The sequence below is a fragment of the Sinocyclocheilus anshuiensis genome, unplaced genomic scaffold (assembly GCF_001515605.1).
Source record: "Sinocyclocheilus anshuiensis isolate Anshui unplaced genomic scaffold, SAMN03320099.WGS_v1.1 scaffold230, whole genome shotgun sequence".
Lineage (NCBI taxonomy): Eukaryota > Metazoa > Chordata > Actinopteri > Cypriniformes > Cyprinidae > Sinocyclocheilus > Sinocyclocheilus anshuiensis.
This window is the reverse complement of record NW_015546034.1, coordinates 449,052-461,065: the sequence shown is the minus strand read 5'-3', so window position 1 is coordinate 461,065 and position 12,014 is coordinate 449,052. Positions and strand designations below refer to the sequence as shown.

Genomic DNA, 12,014 nt, shown 5'->3' with positions numbered 1-12,014 from the left:
TCTTTAGCCTCCAGCTATTCCAAACCCCCTTTCCACCTTTTCTCCTCCTTTCGTGAGGAGTACAAATTAGGGAGGAAATCCTAAAAAAATATACTGTACGCTTCTAATATGTACAAGTACGGAATGTACACTTCTAGTATATCAGATTTCTGTAAGTGACATGTATTAGATTACTCAAAGTGTATCAAGATCTTGTTATACAGATTATTTTCTATTCAAAAGTTCCATTCAAAAGTTAGGGGTCAGTATGATTTTTTTGGGCAGTAAAGAAATTGAAAAAAATGTATCAAAGTTTCCACAAAAATATTAAGCAGCATATTAATATTAAGTTGTTTTCAACATTTATAATAAAATAAATGCTTTATATCAGCATATTAGAATGATTTCTGAAGGAAATCTGCTGCTGAAAATTCAGCTATGCCATCACAGGAATAAATTATAATAAATTAAGATATATTATATTTATTATCACTGTAATTAACCCAATTATTATAGTTTAATTAGCTCATAGTAAAGGAATCGTTAAATTGTAATGAGTGAATAGTTCTCACTTTAGATTAGGTCACGGAAAATGGGAAAATGTCATTAATTAAAAACCAGCCTTTATTGAACATTAATTGCATTTATATTTACTGTCCCTTTAAATGTTTATAAATACATTAAGGACACACACACACACACACACACACACATGTATTGGCAAATGTGGTTTACAGGGACTCTTCATAGGCATAATGGTTTTTATACTGAACAAACTGTATATACTCTCTCTATAGTTTTATGATACATACAGACAAACCAAAAAATATTCAGAGATCAGATATTGCGAAATTAAGCATTGCTTGGTAATTGGTTGACCTAAATTGGTATTATCTAATTGTGTACTTACATTTAACAGCTGACAGCTATTCAACCTAATTCATTTGTGAGACAGTCTAACAGAAGGATGGCATTATCAAGATGAATTTGTTCTGACACAGTTTAACTCTGAGTTCTAGACTTATTTTATTACCATTTTCTAAACTATAGCAAATAAACTGTGATAATGTGAAGGTGTCTGAATAAATTTTGGTTGGACTGTATATTTGTATAGAGTCTATAAACTATTAATTATCTATAAACTGATAGTTTACAAATAATTTGTAAGTACTTTATTAGTGTATACTTATTATAAAGTGTTAAAGATTGTTTCGCCTTTAAGAAAGGGGAGAAAGACGGTGAGAATGAGAAAGCCAAAGCAAAGAAGTGGTAAATTGTATCTCTTTGGTCTGTTGTGCAGGTCAGTGCTTGTCCTGTGTACAGACTTGCTGTCTGATTAGACCTGTAAACCATCTTGTTTCTCAGCTTTAGCTCACTTTACTCTCTCTCTCTCTGTTCTTGTATGTTTAGCTAAGATTTTTTGACTGGGGCTGATCAGTGGCAAAGCCTCATGTTAAAGTGATGAGGGACTCCATGGAAAAATCACTCTGCACACAAAGGGAACACCGGAAGGCATTTCAATAGGGCCTAATTATGTGTGTACAGTACATGCACATATGTGTATGTGCGAGGGACCATGCATTATGGCATGTGTACGTGTGTGTATAGTTGTCCGGTGGAGCTCAGAGGAAGTGTGGAAGACAAATTCAAAAGGGGTCAGAGAGTCTTTACTTAATATGTGACCTAGAAATATATTAATATCTACATATATAGAGTGAGAGAGAAATTTATTGAGTTTTGTCGCTATCAGATCAGTGGTGTCCGTTGAAAAGCCCTGAACACTGAAGCATATGTTGATCCCTGAGCGGTACACAGTCCACTTTAACTCAACCTGTACTGTACAGCAGACAGCTTCTGGCTTTAGATTGCAGGAAGCTGGGCCGCAGTCCGCTATTTCTATTGGCTATTGTCATGTTAAGTGCATATCACTAAAATCCTTCCAACTTCCATGGTTGCTGTCAAAATAGTACAGTTACATAACCCTGGGTTGTCCCGCCCTCATGTCGTAACAGTGCCTCACAAAAAGATTTGTGCTTGAATGATGCCAGCAAAGAAATGTTGACATTTTTTTGCCAATCAACCATCAAAGGCCAGGCCTGTTTGGCTCTCTGTTGCTATCTTTGTCCTGTACAGCTTCATCGAACTGTTGACACACAAAACACCCATGAACATTTTTTATATATATAAAAACAAGTTGGTTTGTGAGAATTAAAAAGTCTGTTATGCTCACTAAGGCTGTGTTTATGTGATCAAAATACAGTAAATTGAACAGTAATATTGTGAAATATTATTGTAATTCAAAATTACTATTTCCTATTTCAATATATTTTGTAATTTATTCCTGTGATGGCAAAGCTGAATTTTCAGCATCATTACTCCAGTCTTCAGTGTCACATGATCCAGAAATCTCAAGTCTCTGGTGATCAAGAAACATTTCTTCTTGAAAACAGTTATGCTGCCTAGTATTTATATATATATATATATATGTGTGTGTGTGTGTGTGTGTGTGTGTGTATTTTTTTTCCCAGAATTTTGTGATGAATGTTTGAAATAGAAACTTTATAACATTATAAATGTCTTTTTGTCACTTTCGATGTATCCTTGCTAAATTAAAATATAAATTTATTTTTAAAAACACCACTTTTAATAAGCTACTGATATGACTGGAGTCTTCATCTCATGTCAGTGTACATAATTTTAAACATTTCTTTAAGGGTAAAAATGTAAATTTACTGAAAAAAAAAAAAAAAGACTACACTTTCAAGTGTATTGAGAAATGAACTTTAGCTTCCTTACAAATGCATGTAGTCTTTAATCAATTGAATAGTATAAAAATACAACAGCTCATGTTACATTATGATAGACAGGTTTTACAAGAGAAATATGAATCCTTATCTCAGAAGTGTGTAAACAGATGCACACCTGATGAGCCACACCCCGGCTTCTGTATCCCTCAATATGACACATACACATGTAAAACACATAGGGTCATCAAGAAGTCACTGTAGGGTCGTGTACCAAATTGGCTGACATGCTCTGGGACCCAGCATTCTCTCCTCTAACCTTTCCTGCTCCACCTACCTCATTAAAGATGATATCTGTTAGATAGAGCATGACAGAAGCTTATTGGCAGTACACTTCCCTTCAGCCTCAGTCACTCACCTAAAGCAGCCATGCTGCATCTGAAGAAGGTGTCGGTACATCAGCGAGGCTTTGATAACAATGGCTCTACACATTCTTACACGAGCCAGAGCAGATTCTATTCTCAGGTGAATAGTACACTGATATAAGACTCTTCTATGGCTCATTAACTGCAATTCGAGGAAAGCACAGATCACAGAAAGACCAGCCACACTCCGATACGTCTGAGGAGACGTCTTCAAATAAATTGCAGTGTCCCATATCAGTGCAATCCACCCAGATGCTCTCGTTAAAATGACAGGGTGTAAAAATACAGAGAAATATACACTAGATTTGGGTCAATAAGAATTTTTTATGTTTTTGAAGGATGTGTTTTATATGTACCAAGGCTGGATTTATTTGACCAAACATACATTAAAAATAGTAATATTGTAAAATATTATTACAATAAACAAAAAATGTCTATTGTCATATATGCAATGGTGGAAAGAGTACTGAAAAAATTATACTCAAGTAAAAGTACCATTACCTTCCAAAAAATGTAGTGTGAGTAGAGTAAAAGTACTTGTCCAAAAAACTGCTTGAGTAAGAGTAAAAGAGTAGCCAATTTAAAAGTACTCATGAGTATTGAGTAGTGAGTTCACATGCGTACCGAACCGAAAGACCCGTACCGAAACGGTTCGGTACGAATACGTGTACCGTTACACCCCTAGTATTGAGTAGTGAGTACTGAGCTGTGGATTCTACCCCCTCATAAAAAACGCTGTACACCGCAATTTATACATTTTAAAAACGTTGTACATTCTGTAATTCACATTAAGAATATCTTTAAAATGCATCAAAACAGCACGGAAACAATATTCAGTTGAAGTCAGCAGCATCCACAACTGAATGAAACAAAAAGTGTTGAACTTGAAAATTGCAATTGCTAAATGAAGGCGGATTGTATAAAATGGATAAAAAAAAATTATATTAACGCCACGGGTCATCAATAAGGTCTTTCCAACACACTTTTTCACAGCGCGCATCACGCGCTCAAACTCATCAATTTTCTATGCACAATTTGATTTGACGAAAGTCACGAGACCTATTAATATCTCTCTATCCAATCACGTTGATGGATAAAAACAAAATTAAAGTTAAGCATGTAACGACCACAAACGGAGAAAAATAGCAGAGTAAAAGTACCAATACATCACTTAAAATGTACTCTACACTGTATGGGTCAAAATTATTGATTTTTCTTTTATGCCAAAAATCATTAGGATATTAAGTAGAGATCATGTTCCATGAAGATATTTTTTAAATGTCCTACCGTAAATATATCAAAACCTAATTTTTGATTAGTAATATGCATTGCTAAGAACTTAATTTTGACAACATTAAAGGTGATTTTCTCAATATTTTTTATTTTTTTTGCACCCTCAGATTACAGATTTTCAAGTAGTTGCATCTCGGCCAAATATTGTCCTAACCTAACAAACCATACATCAATGGAAAGCTTATTTACTCAAAATTTCTAAAAATTCAAGACTTATGACTTGTTTTGTGGTCCAGGGTCACATTTAAAAATTTGATGTACATCTTTTGGCATATCTGAATTTTCAGTATTCATTATTCAGTTTTCAGTGTCAAGTGATCATTCTAATATACTGATTTGCTATTCAAGAAACATTTCTTATAATTATCCGTTTAAATTTTTGTGGAAACGGTAATACATTTTTTTTTTTTTTTTCAGGATTCTGTTATAAAAGAAAGAACAGAATTTGAAAGCATTTTTTAATGTAACAATGTCTTTACTGTCACTTTTGACCAGTTCAATACATCCTTGTTGGATTGAGAAGACAGGATTTATCAGGCATGACAATCAGATTAGCTCCTCTGAACATTCCTGCCTTCGTTCAGGTTCCAGCCAGTTTGTCCAGGTGCATGTAACACACAACTACACACACAATGTGCACATGCAAAGGAATATACTGGGGTTCTGCACATACCTGTTTTTTATGATATATGCAAATCACTTCACATATATTAATCATTAGTGTTTGTTCCTGCAAATCTGTAATGAAGGAATGAACTGTCTGACCACCTGAAACCATGCAGACACTGCACTAAATCACTTGGCTGACATGGTTGGCATGCCTCATATGAACACGTCAAACTGTCGTGTGACACCCACTAATTATTTAATGTTTCTACATGTTAGAAAAATCTTTTACCACTGAACGCCCTCGGCCAGATACCACTGACTGTGTCCTGGCTGACATGCATTAGGGTCTCATCCTTTAACCTTTAAAATGGCATTACAAAATCTCCACCCTCTGTATGTGTACTGTTTTTTTTTTCCACTCTGCGGCATGGAGCACAAACATCCCCCTGTAGAAAACAAACTATCTGCACTGGGACAAGTCTCTGCAATCACTGCACTTCAGATATTATTGTAATGTGCTCCTTCTGAGGTGTTTGGCTTTAGCCACATCACTTCAGTAAAACACTTCAGAGTTATTAATGCATCTCTATGTCCTCTGGATTGTTAAGTGCAGATTTTAAGTATAAGCTGATGGGGTCGTTGTGTGTGTTGTACTAGTCTGAGGTCAGTAGATTTTTTAAAGAACATTTTATTCAGCGAAGATGCATTAGATTGATTAAAAAGTGACAATAAAGATACTGTATTTATAGTCTTACAAAAGACAAATAATGCTCTTTTGAAGAAAAAAGCAGCACAACAGTTTTTTTAGCATTGATGATAATAATAAATGTTTCTTGAGCATCAAATCAGCATATTAGAATGATTACTGAAGACTGGAATAATGTTCACTGAAAATTCAGCTTTGCCATCATGGGAATATATTGCATTTTATAATATATTCAAATAATTGTAAACTGTAATAATATTTCACAATTGTGGTGGTTTTACTGTAATGGTATTTTTCTGTTTTGCACTAAAGTATCTTATTTTTTTCTGCATGAACAAGGTCTTTTGCGATCTTCTGAAATGAGAATGAGATCTTTTTGCATTTGGTAATGGGAACCTTGGTTAAAAGTCTTTATTATTGTTTAGCAAAATATAATTTCATTTTTGTTGTTGTTGTTCTTATTTTATGGTAAAACATGACAAATAGTTTTGAACTGGAGAGCATAAAAACATTTTCGTAACTTGAAAAAATAAATGTTAACTGAAAATAAAATATATATTTTTTAAAACTCTCATTTTCATTTAGTTTAACTTAATCTAGGCCTACTAAAGTAACTAAAATTTTAACTGAAATTAAAATGAACAAAAAAGAAGATTTGCATGGTTTTTAACAAAAGTGACAAAAACAACAAAATTACCAAAACGTTCATTAAAATTTTAATTGAAAATGGAAAGTATAAAAATAAAAGCTAATAATATAATAGAAACTATAATACAATTTCAGTGATACTAAAATCACTGCTGGAGAGAGGAGTCCTATCTATCTATCTATCTATCTGTCTGTCTGTCTGTCTGTCTGTCTGTCTATCTATCTGTCTATCTATCATCTATATTAGATAAAAAATCATATATCTGTGTAAATATATGTATTAATCTATGTATTATGTTTTTGTAGTTTTAGTTTAAAAGTAGCTGTAGAAATTGACCACATAAAACAAAAAAATGTATTTCCGTTTCTGCCTGCGTTTGGGGATTTTGAGAAACACTGAGCTGTCCAGTACATGATTGACTTCTTCATGATGGCTCAGAATGTTGATGTGCGTGTTGTGAAGTGAAGGGTTTTAACAGCTTACCTGAGGCTGCTGTCATTTTTACCTACACAAATGTTCAGCCCTGAGCACTTCAAACACCTAGACTTGCATGCAGCCATCTCAGGAATGGAACAGAGAGCAGCTTGAGTTATAAATGAGGCAGAGTGCCATGTGTTATTGTTGTAAAGGTTCGCAGAATGGCCCAGGCCCTCAAGGTCCTGTAGATCAGTTGTCAGCTTACTGTCTGACAGGCATGCTGACCCCTTAATAAAACCATTTTAAACAGCCTGGACAATTTCTTAAAAACTTTAAGCAAGTCACAAAAAATGTCAAATATGGTCTAATTGTTTTTTTTTTTTCCCTGTCACTGCAGGGATCTGAAGCTGGATAACATTCTGTTGGACGCTGAAGGCCACTGTAAACTGGCCGACTTTGGCATGTGCAAAGAGGGCATTCTGAATGGGGTCACGACCACCACCTTCTGCGGGACCCCTGACTACATTGCACCTGAAGTACGTCTTGTAAATCATAATGAACATAACCTACAGCTGACGTGTTTGACATAATTTTGAACCCCATTTTTGTGTCTGTCTCGTTCAGATCCTGCAGGAGTTGGAGTACGGCCCGTCGGTGGATTGGTGGGCTCTGGGCGTTCTCATGTATGAAATGATGGCCGGTCAGCCTCCGTTTGAAGCTGACAATGAGGACGATCTTTTTGAGTCCATCCTCCACGATGACGTGCTTTATCCCGTGTGGCTCAGTAAAGAAGCCGTCAGCATTCTGAAAGCTGTAAGCGGTTGGCCCATTTATCATTTGTTTTTCCACTTCTGTTCAGAAATCTTTTCTCTTCCCGCAGTGATATACTGAGCTCCACTGTATGGTCATACACCTGGCTGCACTTTCCTTCTGACCTCTCCAAACTGTTCTCTGTTCATTTTCCTCCCTTTTGTTCCTCATTCATCCCCCTGTTCTGGTATATTTACCTCTGACTTACAAATACACTAATTTTGTGGCATATTTTATACACATACACATACATTTCCATTTTTCTAATATTTGTGCTCTAAAAAAGTTCCAAAAAAATGTCCACCCGAATGAATTAAACCGTCTATTGATTCAATAGCCGCATACCCTCTCTCCAAAGACGTCAACAAAATAGTGTTTCTGATTGGCTCGTTTTTGAGTAACACTTCATAAGAAAATTTTCTTCAGCATTTTTGCCATCATTACGACAGCACGTTGTTTTTAATCTTTTTTTTATAGTTAGATTTTTTTTTTTCATTTTATTTATTTTAATTTAGTTTATTATGACTCCATTATAATGATAAAATCTATGCATTGTCTTTTTAATGTAATGTTAATATTGTTACATTTTTTAAATGTTAAAATGTATTTGTGTATCTAAAAATGTACAATAACCTTTATTAATAAATGCTGTAAAAGTATTCTTATTGGTAAATTATGATACTAAGGCATTAACTAAAATTATTAGCTAGTGAACCTTATTGTTAAGCATTACAGTTCTATGATTGGCTCAAAAGAGTTGGGCCACTCCCCTGACTTTTTTTTTTTTTTTTTTTTTGCTGTTAGAATGACAAGTGTGATTTCTCAAGACATCATTTTCAGTGATATCTTCCTCGTATTTTTTTGTGTCATATTACACAAAAATGCTTAAAGCCCCTTAAACGCTGTTCATATTTACCCCTTCTTTATGAATTATGTAATGTAAAATGTATTCCCTTTCCTCAGTTCATGACAAAGAGCCCCAGTAAGCGTTTGGGCTGTGTGGTGACCCAGGGACTAGAGGAAGCCATCAAAGTCCACCCTTTCTTCAGAGAGATCGACTGGGTCTTGCTGGAGCAGAGGAAGATCAAGCCCCCCTTTAAACCTCGCATTGTAAGCATACATGATTCACACACATTGAATTAACCTATCTCTGTTGCTCAAACAGTTAGCATAGCACTAGCAGCACCAAGGTTATGGGTTCGATTCCCAAAGAAAACACAAACTGGTATAAATGTAGTGTAAATACATTGAATGCAATGTAAGTGGCTTTGGGTAAAAGCATCTGCCAACTGCATAAATGTAAAATGTAAATCATGAAATGCATCACAATTCATAGACATTTTTTCTGCAAAACGCTCCGACACAGCACGCGCACATAGACTTTATCTCTCGTGTTCCTCTTTCTTTAGCGTCTGTGGTCTAGACTGAAAGTCGAATGCCACAACGGCACTTGTCAACTTCTGCTTTCCCATGGCGGGGGGAAGGGCTGAGTGTGTTGTGTGTATGCGTGTGTGTGTATATGTACACAAGTGGGTGCTTTAGATGGAAAGGTCACAGAAAGGTTGAGAGAAAACGCGACCGCCACATGCTCTCTTGCCCTCTGAGTAACTTTGAGCTGGCGTTTTCGTCACCACACTCTCTACAGTATCTACATTTACATACGCACCTGTGGCTTTTAACTGAAAGTCTGCACTGCTTCTTAGAACAGCACTGGGTACCAACTCTGAATCCTTTAATTTTTTTAAAGGATTAGTTTTGATGAAAATAACTGAAAATTCGGTCATCATTTACTGTACTCACCCTCATGTCGTTCCAAACCCATAGGACTTTTGTCCTTTTCATATTTCATTTTAACAAATGTTATTTTTTATGAAATCTGAGCGATTTCTGTCCTTCCATTGAGTCTATTACACCAAAACTTGGCGCTTCAAAAGTTCATAAAGCGTCCATATCCAGGTGCAAATCCATATTAATCAAGCAGTTCAATCCAAGCCTTCTGAAGAAATATTATTGATTTATATGATGAACACATTTAATGCTTTTATTCACATCAAATGTGATAAACAAAAGCTCAGGCATGCTTCTGCAAGATCCAATGAGGTTTCTCTCACGTGTCAAGCAAATACGATCAGTGTTGGGGAGTAAGTACTGTAGTTACATGTAATGGAATTGCATAATTTAATTACAAAATAAATGTAATTGTAATCAGTTACAGTTACTGAGAACAAAAAGGGTAATTAAATTAGTTACTTGTAAAAATGTTAACAATTACAAAGGGGGTTATATTTAATTTTTTTCTCACACACACGCGTTAGGTTTCTGTGAATTGTGGGGACTTTCCATAGACTTCTGTTACTTTTATACTGACCAAACAATATTTTCTATCCCCTAACCTTAAACCTACCCCTTACAGAAAACCTGTTTGCATTGTTACACTTTCAGATAAACATCATTTACTATTTTTAATATTTTTTTTCCCTCCTGGGGACCACAGGCCGGTCCCCCACAATGTCAAAAATTTCAGGTTTTATATCCTTGCATATGTAGCATAAACAAGAACGCACACAAACACTCACACACACACACACACACACACACATCCACTTACAGATTAAATTGTGCTCTAAAATATGAAATAGTTACACTACTTATTAAATTTTAAAGCTGCAGTCCGTAACTTTTGGCGCTCTAGCGGTTAATAAACAGAACTGTGTGCGTCTTGCGGAAGAACATTGTAGCCGGAGCTACTTCTCTCTGTTTATGTCTATGACGAATCACACAGGTACTGGGCTACTCTGCAGCAGTACCTACCCGAACCAGTCTAAATAGTCCGAATATAAACACTTGTTATAGGTGTACCGTAGTGATTCAGGACAAGCCAGAAACACGGTTTGGAAAATGGATTCATGGTGTACTCGCTTATTATATACATTTTTTAAATTTTGAACACAAAAAAGTTACGGACTGCAGCTTTAAATAGGGTAACTTGTAATCTGTAACCTATTACATTTCCAAAGTAACCTTCCCAACACTGAGTACGATTGATCTTCTGCGTGAACCAGGTAGGTTTTTTTCTCATGCGTCAAAAAAGTACGATTGAGCTTCTGCAAGAACCAGTGAGGTCTGTTCTCGCATGTCTAGCAAGTACAGTTGAGCTTCCTCAAGAACCAATGAGGTTTGTTTGATCTCTTTATAAACTTTTTGAAGTGTCAATGTTTTGGGTTAATGGACTTTCTCAGAGGCCTGAGGAGTCTCTCATGTTTCATTAGTGTCCTCATTTGTGTTTGAAGATGAACAAAAGTCTGGCACGACATTTTCATTTTTGAGTGAACTTTTAAAAGCTAAACCTCAGAAAACCTTCATAAAATAATGTATCTCTGTGTCTGTTTTGCTATAGAAAACCAAGCGCGATGTGAATAACTTCGACCAGGACTTCACTCGCGAGGACCCCATGCTGACGCCAGTAGACGAAGCCATCATCAAACAAATCAACCAGGATGAATTCAAGGGCTTCTCCTACTTCGGAGAGGAGGCTTTGTCTTAAAGTCTAACTTGGTGTCTGTCAGCTCAAATATATGTTAAACACACCCACAAACACTCAAAAACCCACATCGCATCGCAATACATGAACACACTCCACAAATGTTCTGAAGACGGGGCTCAGACCGGACCAGAGCAGAACGGCCAGTCCCTGTGGTTCAATTCCTCTTTACTGCTGTTTTTGTTCTTTTATTCTTCTCTAAATCTCCGAAAAGAGAAAAACAAAACTGTACTACACATGGATCTCATCACAGGCCTCAACAAGTTTGACAACCAATCAGAAAACGAATGTTCTCCGCAGCCCAAGGAAGGAAGGCACTACCTTAAACCAAAATTGATGGTGAACATGATTGTACTACAATTTCGGACACCAGTCGGGTCTTCGTAATCCCTCGATGGAAAGGTCTTGCCCTTGAGGAGGAATTTACCCTGCATAAATGACAATTGAAAAATGTTGTGCTGTGCAGTCAAATGCCTTTTTGTGTATTCAGGTGACATTTTAGGAGCAATTTTATAAAATATTCAAAGACATTTGTAGTATATATATATATTCCATCAGTGTTATAAAGGTCCATTTGGAATGATGACCTGCTGTAAATGGGTTGTGTTACGAAGTGTCGCCTGAGTAGGTGTGTGCATGACATGTATGTGTCCTTGTGCATGTGTTTGCATGAATGAGAGCGAGAGGCCCTTGCCCTCCTGAAGCTCTACGGTTGTTTTTATGTTTTGCAATGGCTTTTCATTTGCGCTCGACTGTGCAAAGACTACAGTGTGTGTGTGTGTGTGTGTGTGTGTGTATTTATATATATATATATATATATATATATATATATTTTTTGTGT

At 35.9% G+C, this 12,014-nt stretch overlaps 1 protein-coding gene across 1 annotated transcript in view; it reads left to right on the top strand.

Moving 5' to 3' along the window:
- Positions 1-11,958, top strand: part of LOC107698816 (protein kinase C epsilon type-like) — a 62,129-nt gene extending 50,171 nt beyond the window's left edge. The window contains exons 12-15 of the mRNA XM_016499931.1: positions 7,220-7,358; positions 7,447-7,635; positions 8,596-8,742; positions 11,030-11,958. Coding sequence (XP_016355417.1) covers positions 7,220-7,358; positions 7,447-7,635; positions 8,596-8,742; positions 11,030-11,176 — 622 coding nt within the window. The 3' untranslated portion in view covers positions 11,177-11,958. The remainder of the gene's footprint in view (positions 1-7,219; positions 7,359-7,446; positions 7,636-8,595; positions 8,743-11,029) is intronic.
- Positions 11,959-12,014: the final 56 nt, after the last annotated feature.